Genomic DNA, 20,462 nt, shown 5'->3' with positions numbered 1-20,462 from the left:
GGAAACAAGTCCCAGTGTCATTGTCAATGGCTTTTCAGAAAGGCTCCGGGCCAGCCACATTCAGAGAATCTGGCCACATTCAGAGAATCTGGTTGGATCATGTCCTCGTTCAGTCCCAGTTCAACTGGCCTTGGTGAACGCTCATTAGATCAGTCCCCTTGTATCAGTGGGTGATTGCATCCCTCGCAGTCCTGATTTACTTTTTCATTTTCTTCCTCCTTCTGCTCCTCATTTGGACCTTGGGGGGGCTCAGTCCGGTGCTCCAATGTGGGTCTCTGTCTCTATCTCCATCCATCGCCAGATGAAGGATCTATGGTGATAAGCAAAATATTCATCAGTATGGTTATGGGCCAAGGCCGGTTCAGGCACCCTCTCCTCTGTCCAGAGAACAATCTGGGGATCTCTCCTTGGACCTGGGATCCCATATATAATCAAGTCTCCTGTATACCCTAAAATGACTCCCTTAGTTGAAATATATTCTTCCCTGATCCCATATTCATCCTTCCTCCTTCCCCCCCATCCCGGTCCACCGAGCTTTCCCCATTCCTCCCCTACTCCCTTCTCTCTAACCCTCTCCCCTTCCAACAACCCTCCCATCCCCTCATGCACTCGAGGTTACCTGGGACTCTTGTCTATTTCCTACCTCCTGGCGGATAGCTAAATAATCTTCATCAGGTTCATCTTCTTATTTAGCTTCTCTAGGATCACGAATGCTTTCCTACACACGCGTCCCCTAACCCTGGTCCCAGTGGCCCTTGCTCAGCTCTCATTCTCGAGAGTGTCTCCGTGGTAGTATTCTGCATCTCTTCCTTGCCCCTTGAGGCTTTTTCTTCTTAACTACCTGTGCTGGCTTGAACAGAATGGCTACTGTAGGCTCATAGGTTTGAGTACTTGTTCTCCAGTTAGTGGAACTATTGGGGAATTATTAGGAGGCCTGGTCTTGGAGGAGGTGAATCACTGGGGGCAGCCTTCGAAGTGGCAAAAGACCCAAGCCATTTCAATGTGCTCTGTGCCTCCGGCTTGTGGATGGGATGGGAGTTCTCCACGGCCGTACCAGCCTAAGGCTACGCCTTCAGTCCACCTTCAGAAACTCTCTGGAGTCGTAAGCCCAATAAAACTCTTCTTTTTATAGGTTGCTTTGGTCATGAATGGTTTATAACAGCAACAGAAAAGTAACTGAGACACTTCCAAAACAGGACTGTAAGTCCTCACCTTACCTTCTTAGATGTTCTCAGTCTCATCTTCATGAGTTGCCTTTTCTCTGACAGGTAAATGCAAGCGTTCCTAATGAAGCGCCACTGTCCTCTGGGGACTTTCAGTCCATCAAGTTTCGGAGACTCATTCATGTACTTTCATCTTCCTTTTAGGGATCGCCTTTCTTGAGAAGGAGCGGTGGGCCGCTTCCCACCTCCCGCCTCCCAGCTAGCTTTACCCCTGAAATAATTACACGGAAACTATATTCATTTAAGCACTGCCTGGCCCATTATCTGTAGCCTCTTTTTGGCTAACTCTTACATATTGATCTAACCCATTTTTAATCATGTATGTAGCACCACGAGGTGGTGGCTTACCAGGAGGATTCTAACCTGTGTCTGTCTCAGAGAAGAGAGTCATGGCGACTGTCTGCCTCTGCTTTCTTTCTCCCACAATTCTGTTCTGTCTACTCCACCCACCTAAGGGCTGGCCTATCAAAAAGGCCAAGGCAGTCTTTTTATTAACCAATAAAAGTAACATGACCTTTCTCCATCACCTTTCCTCTTTTTCTCTGCATATATTCTCACCTATTCGCTAAGATTTAGTTCAGATACTTCCTGTTTTTTTTTTTTTGTCACAGTTCACCTTCACTGAGTTTCCTCTTATGCTGTATCATTGAGCAATTATTGGATGCTGATCAATGGGGCTTATTATGTCAGTTATTTCTGGTTGCCTCATATTCATGATAGCTTTTAAAACACTTTTAAATACCATGCAATCCATTCTTTTAAGTTTTTTTTTTTTATCAAATTCACAGGATTGAAGAAAGATCAATTAGTAGCCACTCCACCTCCAGTTTCAGGAAACCATTCTGGACATGTCATATAAATGGAATCAAACAACATTTTACTGGCTTCTTGCTCCTTGGCAAGAAGAGTGCATCCTTTTAAGCGATGAGTAAGTTTTCACATGGGTGGGTCATTTTTCCTGCTCATTCATTAGTTGATAGATATTTGAGCTGTTTCCAATTTTTAGTTATTTTTTCTGTGGATAATTGTACTCAGTTTTGTGTGTTCACATTTCTGTTGTCCTTGGGCATCCATCTGCCTGGTAGCAAACTTCTGGGGCCATATAGAAACTTTGCATTTAGCATTTTTTGATAATTAGAAAATATTTTTACGAAGAGATTAATCACATTAGCCTGTGTTTCGATCAGTATTTTATGAACATTCCCTCCAGCTCCTCACCAGCACTTGCTGCCTTCCTTATGTTGGCAGCCACTCTCATGATGTGAAGCTGTGTCTGTCGCTGAGGTTTTCATTCACATTTTCGTAGTGCATAATGAACCATTTATTTGCTTATTGGCTATTTGTACAATGTATTTGGAGAAATCTGTGCTCAAATCGTTTGCTAATTTTAAATAAAATTAGGCCATTTGCCCATGTATTATTTAACTTAAGCTTCCTCTGTGACTTCTAGAGACAGCACCTTTATCAGATTCAGGATTTGTGTTTCCCCCTTACGTGGGTTGCATTTACACTTTTAAAAATTGTGCCTTCAAGTCATAAAATTTCTAGGCCCTGTAGAGGTGGCTCAACTGTTAGTAGTGTTTAACTGTTCTTGTATAGGGCCTGGGTTTGGTCCCCAGAACCACGTGGCAGCTCACAAGCCCCTTGTCCCTCGTTCCAGGGGATCTGACAGCCCTCCCTCTGGCCTCTGCGGACCCCAGCACACACGTGACATGTGTGCTACAAATAAACTCACAAAGGCTCACATGAGAAGATATAAGTCAAATGAAAATATTTAAAAATCACAACATTTAAAATTTATGATGGCTTTCAATTTTTGCTGGTTGTTCATTATTTTGGTATTACATTTAAGAAACTACTGTCTAATTCAAGGTCACAAATCTTAAGTCTGTATTTTTCTTCTAGGTATTTTTTTAATGGCTGCTCTTACAGTTATGGTTCTAATCCATTATGAGTTAGTATTTTCATACTGTATGAGGTAAACTTTCAATTTATCTATTTATATTATTCTCTGTGTAGCTATCATGCATCCCAATGATCATTTGTTGAAATGATTATTCCTTTTCCACTGAGTTTTCCTGGAGTTCAACTCATTATCCTCGTATACATCTTATTGTCTTCAGTCAAGCACTAACATTTTTGAAGTTAAGGTCTTTGTCTTATTTTTAATTATACCTCTCTTAACAGCTGTGCCTTATCACATTATGGTTTGGCTCTTAAGTCCCCTCTAAACGTCCGCTGCTCAAGCTTGGCATGCCCTTGAAGAGCTGTCGGACCCAAGTCTTTTCAGCTGTCTTTCTGCTCCCCGGCTGCCCCAAGGCGAGCAGCCTCATGCCACCTCATGCCTCCGTCCTTGATACTCTTCTGCCTTGTTGTTGGTCCCTAAATAATCGAGCCACTGATGGGTATCTAGTCAATGGGTGTAACTGGCTTCTTTTGTTTATTTCTTTTACATCCCAATCAAAGTTCCCCCCACGCTCTCCCTCCACCTCCCCTTCCCTACCACGCCCATCTTCTCCTTCATCATTTCAGATACAGGCGGGCCTACCATGGGTATCTGCCATGGTATATCAGGCAATTAACTTTTTTTTTTTAAAAGATTTTGTTCCTTATGGCTACAAAATTGTTTTTACAAAAATAAAAATTGAGAGGAAAATCTAACTTGAAGCTAGAGAAATATCTGTTGCTTTGATAAACAGTTCTGCCATTGGGGAATGTTATCGGATGCTGCGTTGGCAGAAGATTCTTGAGGGGAGGTCAGCAAGAATTTTCGTTCTTCTTAAATAGACGTTAAAGTTATCCCATAAAGAGAAGTGAGAATTTGGTAAAAATGGATTATTTGAGAACCTATCAATAGATAAAGCCCTTAAGGAAATGATGAGTTTCAGAGAGGGGAAACTTAGAAACGGAATACTTCTTTTAGAGATTTCTTCAGCTGTTCCTCACCTCTCACCTCTCTCCCCCTTACTCCAGCCACGGCCATATTATTTCATGTAGACAGGGGCAACTTCCATGTGTTGGATGTGAAGAATCATGCTGTGGCTTGCAAGAGGGAGCAGTAATTAGTAATGATCTACTGGATGAATAATTTCCTTGGGAGCCTGCGTGAGGTTTGTAGGAATAGCTCAGTATGCCTCATGTGTCTCTATTCTAACACAGATTGGTTTACATAAATACGAACTGAGGTTGCAGAATTTGATAACATGAATAAGGAAATACACAGAGTGGACTCAGCCATTGCAACCATGAACACACAGTTCTATTCATTTAGAGCTTGTTTGGAATGCTTCACAAGGGGAAATGTTCGACTTCCATTTTCTTTGTAATTACAGGAAGTACCTCCCACCAGTAACTGCTCATAATATGGGAATATTCTGAGGAGTGTGACTTAAGTTGTCCATATACCCGTCATGCCTAGAAGCAAACTGATCATGACATCTGTTTGATAGGGTATAGCAAGATCTTCTTAGGCTGACAATGTTTCTAGGTCAGGTGCTAGACTCCCTGTACATGAACAGAGGGGGTGTGGAAAAGTACGGTGTCCTGAGAGTTGGCATCTTAACTATGTTTTTTCTAAGCTTGACTTTCTGAGATCATTTATAGTGCTTAGTATCTACATCTTATAACTTGCCAGCTGATTGCATGTTAATGTCTTGACTGGTTTTCTGATACTATAAGTATCTAGGTGTTTTTACTCATGTGGTGTCAAATCCAGTTCTGACTCTTCTACGACTCAACACATGGCTCATAGCCATGCGGACATTGGGTATAAATACTTTGGTCGTTTCAAACATCTTCAGGATTTGAAGAGATGGTTCTGACTCACGTCCCCACAACTATTAGGTGCGATGGGTCAGGATACATTGGCTTGCTCCCTATTTTCAGTTTAATTGTAAAATAGTGCTAGGGATTCTGTCATGGTCATGAGAGATCACATGAAAGTGTTCCGTAAACTGTTCTGCGCTCTGGACAACACCCTGTAAGCACAGCTGTTGTCTATAATGTGAGGTTTGGGTACCTGCTATGTCACACCATCCTTTCTTCTCTTGACTAAAGGGTTCGTGGAGGTAAACAATGTGACCAGAAGCCCAGAAACAGGAGTTGGACAAAGTTAAGACACAGAGACTCGCTTATGTGTAAGGTCTGCTGTTTGTACAGAGACAGGGTTAGTTCTTGCCTTTCGCAGCTTTCCAAATGGGATCCAGAAGCTTGAGAAACACGCTACAGTGACCTTTCCCCTGAAAAAATTGTGCCTCATTCCCTCCATCATTGCTTCTATTTTCCTTAAGACGGCAATGCAGAAAGGACTCCACCAGAAATGTAGGTAGAGTTGGAGAGTTCAGAGGTGGGTGGAACAGCCGTGTGTCCTTTCCCTCAGCTGCAGCTGCTGGTGGAAAAATGGAGAAAAAGCACTACCACTACAAAAATGCCCTTCCCAGAGAAAGGTGGATGAGAAGTGAGTCCTGCAGCATCTCTTCCCTCGTAAAACTCCCAAGCAAGGGACAACACAATCTGCTACAATTGTCATATTCTCCAAATGGGAAGGAAAGCTAGACGTGGCTTCTCTATGCAAAGATAAGCTGTAGAAGCGTGGAGAATAGACGTGGAAGACCACAGGAATGGGGTAACTGTGTGTCTTGGAAGCTCTCTAAATGATAATGCTAATAAAGGAAAAGCGCTTAAGGAGAGATCTCATTTTCCACTGGCAAGGATTCCTGTTCCTGGGGAGGTTCTGGAAAGTTCACTTCTGTTTCTTCTTCTTCTTCTTCTTGCACTGGGATGATTTCAATTTCTTCTTCCTTCTTCAGTTGGGGAGATACTCCGCTCAGCTCAATGATTTCTTCTTTCACCTTAATCGTCTGTTCTTTTTTTTGTCCAGCTGCTAGCAGAACCACGTTCTAGAACATAAACAAACGCCTCTTGACATTTACCCTTGACATGCCTCCGAACACTCTACATATATTCAAATGCCAACTTATTCTCATGTCCTTCATTTAATTAGCCATATACTATAGATACCAGGATTGGCCACTTGGACATGCAAATTCTCATCAAATCACCTACTTATTAAATATCGAGTCTGTGTTAATTGTTAAGGACTTCAGGCATTTGCCATTTTCCCCAGAATAATTAGACCACATGGAAAAATAACACCAAAATAGAGGAGTTGTATTCCAGAACTGATTTGCCATTAGTGATCATAATCTTTTAAAGTTAGTCTCAGTCTGCTGTCTCTCCTTCTGTATAATGAAGTAATCAGTAATGGGTTTAAAACTATAAGCTAAATCTTACAGTCTGTAGTTTTGAGGAAGTTTATAAGAGGGTTGCTATTGGAACATTCATATTTCCCAGCTTTGGAGACTCTTTGAAATACATTGCTTTGGAAGTGAAATGAGGTGAAGAGTGTGGGGAGAGGGGAGCACTGCAAAATCCAGGAAGCAGCGACTTTATCGGCCTCCAGCCTTCAACCATCCCTCGTTATAGATTAAGACGGGAGGGGCATGTGATCAAGGTATGAGTAAGAACAGCCCCCCCCGTAGGCTCAAAATTTTGAATACTGATTCTGTGATTGGTTGAACTGTGGGAATGATTAGGAAATATGGCCTTGTGGGAGGAGACGTGTCGCTGGGGTTGGGCTTTGAGGTTTCAAAAGTTGGAGCCATTCCAGTTAACTCTCTCTGCCTCCTGCTTGTGGATCAGATGTGAGCTCTCAGCTACTGCTGCGGAGCCACACCTGCCTGCTGGCTGCCATGCTCCTCCCCGTGATGGTCATGGGCTCCAGCTAATCTTCAGGAGCCGTAATCCCCAAATGCTCTCTCTGATCACTGCCATAGGACAGTAACCAAGACAGGGGGAGTGGGAGTCTGAAGTCAAGGACAGGAAAGCTGGTGGCAGGCGTGGTTAACTCTGGGAGCTGCTTGACCATAGCCTCACTCACCCTTCAAAACATCTGCTGCCACTACTGGTGCTTTCTGTTGTCCGAAAACAGAATAAAACTATTTTATTCCAGTGAAGGTCCTAGTTTCAAATTTTTGTCAGATTATTCTTTGTAAACAGTTCTTTGTAGATATTAATTTTTCTAGAAAGATGTTGTGGACAGGTAACTCCAACTTACAGATTTGGATCTGGAGCACACTCTTTTCCAATCATTTTCCACAACGCCAGCTGTCACAAGTTTCTGGAAGAAGGCAGAGATCAGCATCACTGACAAAATGCCCTGGAAATCAACAGAACAGAGGCAAAGATGAGATGAACGGTGGTCATGCTCAGTGCTCAGTGATGCCTGCCGCCTGCCGCCGGGAACTCGGTGAGCGCCAATTCAGCTCAGTTCTTCAGGTGAGTAAGCTGCACCGCTGCGAGGAATGGCTGCTACAGAAGGAAGCATCTACAGCCCATGTGCCGAACCCAGTAAGGAAGTAAGGTGGGCTTAGGAAACTGAAGAATCAATTCATTGTGAGAAAGAGTTCCACATTAAATTCTGTCACCTTGGTCAGGTATGGTAGCTTATGGGTAGGGTACTCGACCAGCATACTTGAGGTCCTAAGTTCTAGTCCCACTGTGTAAACTAGGTATGGTGGCAGGTGCCTGTAATCCCAGCACAACGGGAGGTGGAGGCAAGGAGATCAGAAGGTCAAGGTTGTTCTTAACTATACAGCAAAGTGAAGGCCAGCCTGGATTACGTGAGATCCTGGAAATTGGATCCGCTTTAGAGGATGTGGTATCACACCAAGGAAACTCCACAACACTTGGGAAATGCATTGCCTTTCCCCTTTAAACTCTGCATTCAAAGTTCTGTGGGGGAAATATGTTAATAACAATTTAGGAATTTCTTTCATATTTTATTAATAATAATAACATTAATGTCACCAATGATATTAACAATGATGAACACATAAAGTGTGGGGGCACATGCCAGTAATTCTAGCGTTCAGGAAGTAGAGGCAGCATTGTTGCAAATTTTAAACTAGTCTGGGCTAAATAGTCAGCAGCAGACCATCCAGGGCTACACAGCAAGCCCATTTGTCAGAAGAAATAATAAAGTCACAGTTAGCATCTTCTGTACCACGATTCCAAGTGCCTTGCTCATGCTAACTAGTTAGTTTCTCAAATCAAACCAAGGAGATATACAGTATCACTCTCACTCTCCATGTTTTCCAGCTGAGGAGATGGAAGCAGTTTAGGAGGAGGGTTTTTGCCCAAAGCCACATTTGGAAAAAATAGCAGACACAGACTACCTGGACACAAAGTCAATGTTCATGGTAAAACATAGCACGGTTCTTCTCTGGAGGAGCCCTCTTCCATGCTTACCAGGAACACAGACTGCATGCTGTAGCAGTACTGTGTCGATGGGGAATTTTTATCCGAGGAGTTAGCCGGTTCACAGTTGTAGATATCAACGTACAGGTTGGGAGTTTTGCTAAGATTCAGGCGCTCCATTTTTAAAAAATGAGAAACTGTAATGTTCAGTATGTCCATGATTGAAAGAATTATCCCAGAAGTGGCAACAAAGAGGCTCAGAGAGTTCATTATCACTTTTGCTTTGACCTGGAACAGAGGCAGGTTTGTTAATTCAATTTGATTTCTGTTCAGAAAACTTAAAGCTGGGTGTGGGGTTCCAGCTGCCATCAGCCTGACTCACAAATGTGCCACACCTGAATTCTGGTTCTGTTCTCCGGATGGCTTTTAGCCTCTTTGTCACTGTGAAGCATATTGTTTAGCCTCCTTCTCCCTCCTTTTCCAGTCTTCCCATCTTATTCAATCACCACCCACCCAATTTCGAATTCATAATTCCAGCGATCCCTTACCCACATGCTGTATCCCTGAACTTCTTTCATTGTCCCCACCTTCCCAGACATGCAGTAAAGACTTAATGAACATCCAGATTATTATCACTTTGCATAATGAGGCAGTGGGCAGAGGGATAAGAAGGATTTTATATCATGACTAAAGATGGTTGATGTAGCTATAGATAGAACCTTCTAGGTTTGTACCATCCAGTAAAAAACAATGCATCAGCCATAATAATGCTTCCACTCCTTACTGACAATGTCACCCCCAATCAGCTGTCTTCCCCCAATACCATTAGGGCTGTCTCTTGATACACAGGCTAGAGGACATGGTTGTGACTGCTCTGTCCTACGTATCGTATGCCAAGTACCGCGATGATATGGCATTATTGACGGCTGTTTCATGAAACACATATTTCATTCCTAGCTACATGACCTATTAATGGCAATTTGGTAGTTTTGGTTGTATTTGATATTTGTAAACACTTTGTCTCTTCCCCTAAATTGAAATTTTCAGACCGTGTATAGAGAAGAGCCATCCCAGTCCTCTGAGATCCTTACCAGCTCACAGTGACTTAGGTTGGCAAGTGAAGGTATTGTTAGAGGATTTTCTGGAGAGAAATTTGGTAGTGCGATCTGGTCACCCATCCAGATTTAGGAATTCTGTATGTTACTCTTTTTAAGATGCTATAAACGGATCCTTAAGGACAGAACACACTGTAGGCCTTACAGATTACATCATACTGTCACACACAACACCCACTTCATCGTTATCTTGATCTCCTATGTAGGACTAGTCCTTCCATTCATGGGGTGAAAAGTCAGGGGTACCCCTGTATTAACTTACTCAGGGTTCTGACTTAGCAAGAACCTGACTCAAGCATATGGATCAAAACATTTTCCTAAATAGTGTTGGGGAGAAATGACTTTTTCAGAATATGTCAGATCTATCATCTCTACAGGGAGCTTAGCATGGGAAGACTGTTAAGTACTGTCTTCTGAGCTCTGCCTTGGATTCTCTTGCTATGGATAGACTTAAGGCAGATACCAGTTGTAGTTTTTATGAAGAAAATTGTATCGTAACTAGAATGAGATAGGATCCTTTACTCCTAGATAATTTATGATAGCTGAGCTCTTCAAGGGTCCCCAGGACTTGTTTTCAACTGAGAAAGTAGCTATTGTGTCCGGTGTGTGGGAAAGCCATAAAGTAGCTATTGTGTCTGGTGTGTGGGAAAGCCATAAAGTAGCTATGGTGTCTGGTGTGTGGGGAAGCCATCCGATTACTTGCCAAGCTCTTCCTGGAGGTTTGCTCTGCTGCTGCTGCCAGGAGTGATCCCGAAATAATATACTGCAAAGAAAGTGGTGGGCGGGGAGGGGGTGGGGGAGGAAAAGGGAGCAGAGGGAGAGAGGCAGAAAAGGGTCACTGTTTTCCACTGATGATTTATTGAGAAGGAATCACCTACATTTTCAGTATCTTTCATTAAACTATGTGTCAAATTTTATCTCATTAAGTTATTTCTAGATAGCTGTTTTTCTTTGTTATTTAGGCTCACATACCCACTCTGTGCTGTTCAACCCCGGGGGACCATTAGTTAGGAAGACAATAAGAGAGACAGAATTCACACTTCCGTGTCAGTGAGAACCCTTTGGGCCTATATCATCAAATAGAAACATAAGAAATCACCCTCGGTAACATGATTTATTCCTTATCTACACAGGCTGCAAGTAGACTTAGTCACTAGTTTTAAAAACACAGTTAGGACAGGTGTCTGGGAGACATAGGAAGGAGAGAATGTCAGTGTGAATTAAAACACTTATTCTCCTCCTTCTTAAAATAAAAAAGTAAATTATTACTTATTTTATGTGTGTGGATACTGTGAATTGAACCCAGGTCCTCTGGAAAAGCAGTCAGTGTTCTTAATCACTGAACCATCTCTCCAGCCCATCTCTCTAATTGTAATAAGTGAAAATGTTCTTTTGGGGTCATAGTTATTTAACAGCGTTAACGTAGTGCATAAGGCCATACTTATCTTGAGTATATACATTTCACCAAAACGTTGGCCACTATAGGAAGTAATAGTGATTATTTCTCAACTTCCTTTCCTAAGGTTCAAGTGCAGAAAAGTCTTATAACCAATCTGCCTCCATTCTGAAAGCTTCAATTCTGGACTCACCCTTAGAGGGACACAGTCATGAAAAGTGTCCTGTCAAAAAACAAAAAACAAAAAAAAAACAAACAAACAAACAAAAAAACACTACCTAGCCTCATGGCACACACAGAATTATAAGTTTGGGAAACATGAACCTTAAGTAGACCAGAAGAGTGTTGCTGTATTCAGACGTACAGAGGGGTTATTTGGGATTGGAATAATTTCATCAGGTTCCATAGTAACTAACAAGTTGTAGTGAGATGTGGGAGCTGAGGATGTTCCCTTATCTCCCCTCCTTCCCAAATACAAATATCTGGTGTCTCCCACCCTACTGGAGTTAGCTGTGGAGAGACCCTGCTTTGTGCAGTCTTCCTTCCCTGGGAACAGCCGGCAGAGCTCCATTCTGTGAATCTACACGAAGCATGGCCATGTTCAACCACACGAGCCTCATGTACATCATGTAGTCTGTCTTCTTCTCACTTAGCTATGTCAACCTAGTAACCTTCTTCCTGCCAATCCTACTTTCATTAACACAGAAACAATCTAAATCTTCTTGGACATCTTTTTTCTCTCCTTTAACATCTTACAAATGATTGCTGTTTATTCTAACTTACCATGATGCCTCCCCAGAGAGGGTACCATACACTCAGACAGATGGGCGCAAAGACTCCCGTGGGGATCATCAGCAGTCCCCCCAAGGAAATATGGAAGAGGCCATTCATGATCTGGACAGCCTGGGGAGAGAAGAAAAGCACTGGTGGTGAACTGAGCCCATCACTGGTGGAGGTCAAAGGCAAGGTGGGAAGCCTGAGACCAGATTAAAGACTGTGCAAAGGTACCAAATGGAGCAGTAACACTGCTAAGAATTTTGCCTTCGCATTCTCTCCCACTTCACAGGGCATTTCCAAGGAACAAATGTGCCTGGAATTTGAACAATGGATCAGACTGGAAGGTGCTTAACCTCCAAGCCAAGAGATGCTATAAGATCATCCTTCAGTGATCTGGGGGGTAACTCCCCTGAACCCTCTGGCTTAGCCCACTGTGTGAGATATAAAGAACACACAAACTTAGATCTGCCTGTGCAAGGCAGGCTGAATTCCATACACAGCTGGAAACATTAACATCTGTAGGCCAGAGCATCTCCAGGGCAGGGAATGGAAGAAAACAGCCTTACCCCCAAAGCCTTCGATTCCCTCATGAAGAACCTTTGTGTTGGGCCCACCAGTGAAGAAGTCCTCCTGAGGTTCACCGTTTGAGAAGGCTGCATGGCAAGGGGGCCTTTGGTAGACTGTATTGGGAAGGTTCCACTCACTGAGTTTCTGGGTGTTGTCATTCTCTTCTCAAACTCCTAAAAATAAAACAGTCAGGTGAGATCAATGACAAAATCTTGGGCAATCTTATCTTCTGTCACCATCTAAGACTTCTCTTAGTGTTCTCTGGATGGTGCCACTGAGGCATGCCATCTTCCTAGTAGCTTCCTAGTAGGTGTGAGGCAAGGTCTAGCCCTGTGTTCTAGGGAAGGATCTGGAGGGTCTATCACAGGCAAGGCCATACGGGCCCAGGAGTCTGAGCTAGCATGCCTGCTAATCATGTCTGGACACATATTAATGTTCAAACACCACTATGCCGTCAGTTACTCTACCAATGAGCTATACTCCCATAACAACTATGAATTTATGTTCATATGAATTTTTGTCTGTGCTGGTGCTTGGGCCAAGGCCTTGTGAACGTTAAGAAAATATCACTGAAATTCATTCCCGATCTGTGCGTTTTCCCAGCTGGTCCCTCCTTTGGTGTTCTTCTTATGATTTCTGCAAAACATATTTTTTATTGACTTTTTTATTTGTCTCTGAACAGCATAGTGGCCCACAGGTGTCATGCCTGATTATGGTAAGGACTGTCCTTACGGTCAGGAAGGGATAGTTCTAGGCCCCTCTCTCTCTCTCCAACTCTGACTTTGAGCAGGTCACATCAAGAATGTTCTATGCCGTCACATGTAAGATCACAGCCCTTGAGTCAGAGCAGGTCACATCAAGAATGCTCTCTGCCGTCACATGTAAGATCACAGCCCCTGAGTCAGACTGTCTGCTTTTAAACATTGATTCTAATTACTCTGAGGTACTGGACAAGTTCTCTGGGTCTCAGGTTCTTCCACTCTAGACCAGAAGTAGTAATTATTCTTGTCTCCCAGCTTGTCTGAGATAGATAGTGATGGTTCATGTTCGTGTAACTTTTTTCACCCAGGCTTAAACATTAGCTATCCCCAGAGGCCTTGTCTGAACCCTCAGCCTATCATGCATGCTCTTACATATTTTCTCTGCCTCAGTACATCTTGCTCTGTTCACTACATTCCAAGTATTAGTATGGCAAGTTACTTGTTTATTGCAGTCTTCTCTCTACAGAAATAAATGATGTTATTGCCTCTGGACCAGCATCTAAAATAATGTTCATGGTAAAGCTTCTCAGTAAGCATTGAAGGAAAGCTCGATTTATGCAAAGCATGCACATCTTAATAAATATCAGCTGCCTTGTTGTAATTCTTTTCATATACTTCTGAGCTGTAGTTTCCACTTTATCCATCTGTAAAATGAGAACAGTGCCCTTCTCTTAGGATTCTGAAAAATGAGTGCATATATGTGCCTAGGGGAGGAGGGTAGTGGGTGTCGTCTGTTAGTGCTCATAGTTGGTTCTGAGGCTATGAGGTGATGAACCACATTCTTCCCAGCTCTGACAGGCTAAGGCCATCCAGCCTTCTTCACATGCCATTTGCTGGGAGCATTCATCTATTGGTTACTATTGGTTATGTCAACCACATGTATGAATTCCTTTGATACTTTTCTGTGCCCTGGATATCCTTCTTTAGGACCACACCTCTAGCCTCATCCTTATTGATGGTAAGCTGTGTAACGGGCCTTGGGAATTAAGACTACCCGGGCTCCTGAGACTTACGCTAATGTCTTGGAGAGCTGGGGAGTTAACCTCTTAAACTTCTGCCAGTTTTATAATTACAAGGAAATCTCATCTGGGACATCTCTTCTGAGCCCAGTAGAGGCAACAAGGGATGAATCATTGCCTCTGCTTTCCAGAGGAGAGGACAAGGGCAGACAAGTTAGACAACTCACTTAAGTTATGTGTAATTACTAATGATCTGAAATAAAGCCTTCAACTTGTCAACTGCAGTGTCCATGACTCACTACTTTGACTCCTGTGGGGGACAGTTCAGTTTCTCTTCCTTTCTCTTCAAAATATGCCCACTCTACATTACTGAAAGTGATACAGAACATGAGCTGTCTGCAGCATGGGCTTTAGGGAAGAGTTTTTTACTTGATTTCCCTCCTGTTCTAAATTACCAGATGTCACTTGGCCCTAGGGGAATCTACTTCATGCCACAAACCATCTCATGAGGCCGCCAACCAAAATAAAAATTATTTACCTACCAAGGAATTTTTAAATGAGTTCTGGTCTAGAACTAGAAAAATCTCAGAAACCAGTTTGCTTTCATCACAAATAAGGATCATGCCCCTGGATGTGGGGCATGCTTTTGCAAAGACCTTATACGTAGTTAGGGAGCCACTGATACCAATGCTCATTCTGTGAACCCCAGGCTAGACTGTATGACTGTAGTTGTTTAACTGAGCGTTTACTGTGTCCCCAAGGATACTAGCTGTGTTTTTCCCAGCTTTTTTTTTATACCTCTCTCTTTCAGTAAGCATTGCATTTCCTTTTAGTGTGTGCATAGAGGTTCCCGTAATTTTTCCCAGTATCTTTTGGCAATTATGAAATGAACTAAAGTTCACTTAACTTCATTCTAGGGAACTAATTTTAATGATGGTGACTTAAAGTACAAGATCATTACTTATTCAGGGTGATGAAAATGATTGGACTAGCATTACTGTAATTCCACTGCAGTCATCAGAGGCTCCTTAAGTCTTGGTTCTGTGTTGTTGCTGAAATAAACCTTTTATTTGGGCAAAGTCTAGCAGGGCTGTCTGTATGGGCTCTTGGCAATAATAATATGGAGAGAAGAACATTTTTCTTTCTGTTAGAATAGTATCTTTCTAATAACTATATTTCTCCAAAGTGTTGAATAAATATTACTACAAAATAATATTTTATAAACAAATACGACTGACATACCATTTTATGCCAATTATCCACCTCCCCCCACACATGGGGGTGCTGTAGATTGTCTGTGCAAGAAAATTAAGTTCAGTGGAAACACGTGAAATTAGAGCTGGTCCATATACTCCCACAAATGTAGGTTTCTCCACCTTTGCCTTATCATTAAAATAAATTATACAAAATGGCTTCAGTGGACTCCAGCTCACAGAAAAGATTGTCTGATAGATTAGCAGAGGTTACTGACCACATTGGTCAAAATGTGACGATACAGGGCTTTATTTTCACAAATGTGAAAAATGCTGGCACTGAAATCACGACTTGATTTGCTCACACACCGTCCCACTCTATCACCCACTGCAACTCCACAACCCTTTTGGCTTCCAGAGACCCCACCTTCTCATTCCCCTGAAGATATCATAGCATCTTCCACAATCCTTTTTGACTTCTAGAGACACCACCTTCTCATTCCCCTGACGATATCACATTTTCTTCTATGGTTTTGGTTTGAATAATAAGTTTTAGGTCCAATAACTCCATCATCAGCTGAGATGCTTGAAGCCCCCAACCTCAATTTCCCCGTTTGCAATTCAGAATAGCTTTGCACTCATCTTCCCTCCCTCCTGCACTTATGGCCACAGGCAAATCTTCTTACACCTTGCCTCCTCAACCCTCTCAGACCATTCCCTCCCACCAGGTGCTGCTCTTCCCAGAAATCCCTCTTCCTGGGACCCACTCTCGCTCTTTTGTGGCATTACGAACATTTGTGACCTCTATAAAATTAGGATAATATAAGATGTGCTGCAATTGATAAGGTAATAATTTCTCAGGGAATAATTATTATTTCTGGCCCTGATTTAAACAAAAATGTGCTACCTTATTCCCCAGTCCCTAACCTCCCATTTAACAGTCTCACAAGGTCCCCCATTACTACCCCATTTCCCTTTTCCTCACTTCAGTTTTGTCAAATTTTGCTATCTACCCCTTCCCCACTTCCTCCTCGCTTGCATTTCTTCAACCAGTTTCTGTCGCTCAACCGAAACTTCTCTGTAAAAGGTCTTCTCTGGGCACAGTGCCTTGGCTCACTTTGTTTTGTCAACTGCTCAGACCTAAGAGGTTTAAACCAGGGGGCTTGTGAGATGGCTCAGGTCGTGCGTCACAAGCGTGAGGACTAAGTATGGGTCTCAGCATCCACATGAACTCCAGCTGCGGTACTTGTAACTTCAGTGCAGGAAGTCCAGTCCCTGGCATTTGTTGTCCAGCCAGTCCAGCCGAATTCAGAAGTTTCAGACTGAGTGAGGGACCTGTCTTGTGACTGAAGAAGGCATCTACCGTGAAGCTCCATCTTCTACATGTGTGCGTGGATGTGCACAGACACACTCAGGCTTGGGGGCGGATTTTACTCTTGCTCCTTCAGCTCCCTCCCATATCCAGGCATGAGCAAAACCACACTATTCCACAACTGCAGTACCTCTCAGACATGGCCTTTTCTCTACATCTCCTATCACCTGCCGATTTATCCTGATTTCCTTTCCTGGTAGAGCACGAGAAAAAACGATCTTGTGAATCAGACCAACTATCTGACTTATTGGCAAGGCTGATGGCCCAGGTTCCCTCAGAAAACTGACTCCTGCGGTTATCCTCTGACACACACACACACACACACACACACACACACACACACTCTACGAATGTTTACACTAAAGTTATTGAAATTGATCCTTGGAGACAAAAATCAGCTGAAACAAGCGGAATAGAGTTAGATTCTGCTTAAGGCCAGGATTATTTCATGATTTGGCCTCAGACATTCCTAAAAAGATTTTATATTTTAGGTTTGATCTTCATGATGCAGAGGGCCTTGCTCTTGCTCCCATTTTTATGGACAAGAAAATTGAAGCAAGGAGAGGTTTGGCAACTCATCCAAGGTTATGTGGCTTCTATGCAGTAGAACCTAGGTTGAGCCCAGAACGCTAGAGGCTTTATCTCCATGCTGGCATCTGCTCACCACCCATTGCCTACAGTCACTTTGAGAGGGAAGTTAGGAGGAGGGGGTACAGCCAGCCTTGAAATCACCGCAGCTGAAATCACGCTGCCCTTTGAAAGTCTCACCAGGAACACCCCAGTCTGAAAGACTCTCTAGGCTCTCAAACCACGACTCTCCTCATCCAGCCTCTCTTTTCAGTCATTTAAACAGAGCAAGCTCATTCCTTACCTGGGTCTCCAAGTCTCCAAGGCTCAAGGGCCAGTTTAGACACGGCTGAGTCAGCTGTCCGCTTCTCCGATCTCAAGTACTTGAAGATGAGTGAGGTAGACCAGGCCTAGAGCTGGTGCCTCTGATTGACACCAGGTGACAGGAAATTAGCCACTTCTGCTACCTTGAGACTTGATCCAATCACTTTGCTTTGATAGAAAGGATATACAAAAAAGTTTTTGCCTTTCCGGGAGGTTTCACTTCTTGAAAAAGACCCCTGGGGCCTGTCGGCTGTGCTTCATGCTCCCTTGGTTAGAAGAAGTTCTGCAGCCACCACCCTGGAAGCAGCTGTGGGTGGTGGGTCCCTAAGGGCTAGGAGGGCGCTAGAAACTCTCCAGAGATGGGCTGCTCGGGACGGACTTTACCTTCACGCTTCACTTTTAGGGTTGAGCAGGTGGGGAGGCACCCATGCAAAGACGCAGAATCCCCCAACAGGTCCACTTGGGAGTGGTGTACTTGTTACCTTTCAATCACTATTCTCATTTGCTCATACACTGTTCTAGTAGGCTATGTAAATCTTGTGTCAAATTTAGCAGAAATGGCCTGAAATATAATTTGTTCTCCATAGCACATGCACCCAGAAGCGTGAGACAAGCAAGCTCTATTTCGAGTGCTGTGAACTGAAATGCCGCGTTTACATATGAGCCCACCCTTCTCCTCCACCTTCCTGCTGCCCTCTCTCTGTAGTATTGCCTGGAGCTGTATGGCCAAGTTCAGTGCCAGGTCAAGGAGGTAAGTGGAGCGAGTTGGTGGCATGGGAAACTCTAAATATTTGGAGGAGAATAAAAGATTTTTCTTAAGGATATTATTATCCTCTCTTCCATATACAACCTCTATGCTCAAATGTTAGGCTTCTTAATAATTTTTAATTTCATTGTCTATTACTTTATTTCATTAGAGATACAGAGGTGTAGAGAGGTAACTTTGCCCATTCACTCTGAAGGGTTGACACAGGAACTATATTAACTAATCTGAGGCTATTCACCTCTCTCTCGCCTCTTTTTCCCCTCTCTTTTTAAGCTGGTTGGAGACATATAATTAGGATCACTGAGTAGAAGCGTTTCTGCGGAGGCTGGTTTTGGTGGAACATAAAAGGGTCATCACTCCATTACTGAAGTAGTTTATTAGTGGGACAAGCTGCCGTTTGGGTAGAGAACACACTGCCACTCAGAAAACTCAGGTGACAGCCTTTAAGTCACTGGTCAGAAATGCTATAGTGAGGAGGAGAGTGAAAACGGCAGGTCCCCAGACTATTAAAGATTCTTGGGCGTGTATCTGTTGTAGTGTGTCAGTAGATATGATGACATAATGCCTTAGTCTATTTTGTGCTGCTCCAGGAAATAGCCAAAACTTTTGCAAATTTACAAATAACTAAGACTTATTACAATTTATTAGTCTGAGAAGTTCAAGATCAAGGGCTTCACGCCTGACAGGGCTTTTGTGTTCTGATATCCCAGTGAGAAAGGCATGAGGGCAAGAGAACACACATTCGTGGAGTGTCTGGGGATGGGTACCCGCTAGTTTCCATGGTGACAGTGTTAGCATTTATAAGGGCAGAGCCCTTATGGCTAATCACCACTTAAGGCCTACTTCTCAGCAAGGTCACAATGGGAGTTAACTTTTCTAATTAAGGTCTTTAAGAGTATGTTCAAACCGGGCTCTCCAGGCTGGAGGTGACTGTGAGACCTGCAGCTCGTGTCCAGGCAAGGTGGGTGGGTTAGAGATGTGTACCTTTCAATGCACTGTGTGTGGGAGCAGGGTGAGGCCTTGTGGATGTACAGCCTTTGAGAGTCCTGTCCCAGGCAGGGATATACAACCCAACCTTCGTGTCTTTTTCTAAGTTCCATTTTCTTCGCCTTGGGATGTTTATTCTTCTTGCCTTTCTAGCCAGTGAGATGACCTTCTCATGTGAATCCTCCCAAACTGACTCGAATTCAGGCTGTATCTTCAACTCAAGTTGTCTCGGCTAACTTGGACTGAGTGTGCTCAAATGCCCACCACAAGGAGGACTTGCCAACTGCACTGTGTTTGAGTCTCCATTTTCTCCTACTTTATGTTTGATACTTTGTTGATGCTATCACACCCTTAACCAATCTTTCCTTTGAGCTCTCCTCTTGTCATTATCCCATGCTTCTGAGTTTGAAAAGATGTTGTCTGACAGTGTACATAAAAGTAGAACAAACAACTTTTACCCAGTTAGCCTTTGCAGACCCACAGTCTCAAGTCCCTATCTCTCAGTACTGTGCTTCCCTCTTCTGAAGACTGCATTTTAACTATGATTATTTTGTCATTTCCTTACTCAGCCTTTGGTCTCCATGTCTTTTAAAAGCAAGGCTATGCTTTTCTGAGTCTTGTGCTTCTGGAATGTTACAAGACCTAAGGACTCTGTTGGGCTTTTTCTCCCATGAAGGTGAGGACCAGTAAGCTTCTCAGAATTAGTAAGTAAGGTAACGGCCTGTTGACTGCTCAGCAGAGCCCTGGCACCCACAGTTATCTGCCTTCAGAGGGATTTTGTTTCAGAGCATTGGTAAGGGAGAAGCAGGTTCCTCAGAACTGAGGTTCAGTATTGAAGTGAGATTGAATCTGGCTACAGGCCTGGAGATCCCAATGTTGTACTTACAATGTAAGTTCAGATACTTAACATTTTTATAGTTCTTTGTGTTCTGAAGGAATGTTTCCCTGTTTTAATAGGAAAGTAACATTCATCAGATGTCCATTCATGTACCAAACTTTGCCTGTGTAGGAAGTCTGACAACATAGTATCAACTGATCGTTTTATGATTAAAGAAACCAAGGCTCAGGAAACGGAGAAACTAGCCCCCAAACACACTGCTAGAAATTGATAAAATAATGTTTTAAAAGCAAGGAAATCCTAACTATAAGCCCCTATACCATTTACTCAGAGACTTAAAAGCTCCATGTGCTGACAGTT

The 20,462-nt window shown here is 43.1% G+C and overlaps 1 protein-coding gene and 1 long non-coding RNA gene across 3 annotated transcripts in view; one reads left to right on the top strand and one right to left on the bottom strand.

Annotated features, from left to right (window-relative positions):
• Positions 1 to 5,353: 5,353 nt before the first annotated feature.
• Positions 5,354 to 17,649, bottom strand: LOC125405902 (B-lymphocyte antigen CD20). 2 transcript variants are annotated; one of them, XM_048442692.3, is made up of 7 exons: positions 17,492 to 17,648; positions 12,335 to 12,508; positions 11,775 to 11,894; positions 10,299 to 10,358; positions 8,532 to 8,768; positions 7,339 to 7,440; positions 5,354 to 6,121 (listed from the first exon to the last, which is right to left on the bottom strand). In XM_048442692.3, exons 2-7 carry the CDS (start codon positions 12,491 to 12,493, stop codon positions 5,903 to 5,905), a joined length of 897 nt encoding a protein of 298 aa, XP_048298649.3. In that variant the 5' UTR covers positions 12,494 to 12,508; positions 17,492 to 17,648; the 3' UTR covers positions 5,354 to 5,902. The 2 variants fall into 2 exon arrangements, with proteins under 2 accessions (XP_048298649.3, XP_048298652.3); XM_048442695.3 differs by lacking the exon at positions 10,299 to 10,358 and having other exon boundaries at positions 17,492 to 17,649.
• A 379-nt stretch (positions 17,650 to 18,028) lies between these two features.
• Positions 18,029 to 20,462, top strand: part of LOC148121409 (uncharacterized) — a 73,810-nt gene continuing 71,376 nt past the window's right edge. The window contains exon 1 of the long non-coding RNA XR_015738374.1: positions 18,029 to 18,262. This is a non-coding gene — a long non-coding RNA (uncharacterized LOC148121409). The remainder of the gene's footprint in view (positions 18,263 to 20,462) is intronic.

This window comes from Myodes glareolus, chromosome 7 (genome assembly GCF_982192425.1).
Source record: "Myodes glareolus chromosome 7, mMyoGla1.1, whole genome shotgun sequence".
NCBI lineage: Eukaryota > Metazoa > Chordata > Mammalia > Rodentia > Cricetidae > Myodes > Myodes glareolus.
Note: the sequence above shows the minus strand (reverse complement) of the source record. Positions and strands in the feature narration are given on the sequence as shown.

What these genes read in the sequence shown, in the direction of transcription:
- LOC125405902 (XM_048442692.3), bottom strand. Translation starts at nt 12,493, where the DNA reads ATGACAACACCCAGAAACTCAGTGAGTGGAACCTTCCCAATACAGTCT. An exon ending in AAACCTCCAGGAAGAGCTTG is followed by an intron (nt 8,769 to 10,298) that starts GCAAGTAATCGG and finishes CCTCTGTTCCAG; the next exon opens with GTCAAAGCAAAAGTGATAAT. An exon ending in TGTGCTCCAGATCCAAATCT is followed by an intron (nt 6,122 to 7,338) that starts GTAAGTTGGAGT and finishes TTTATGTTCTAG; the next exon opens with AACGTGGTTCTGCTAGCAGC.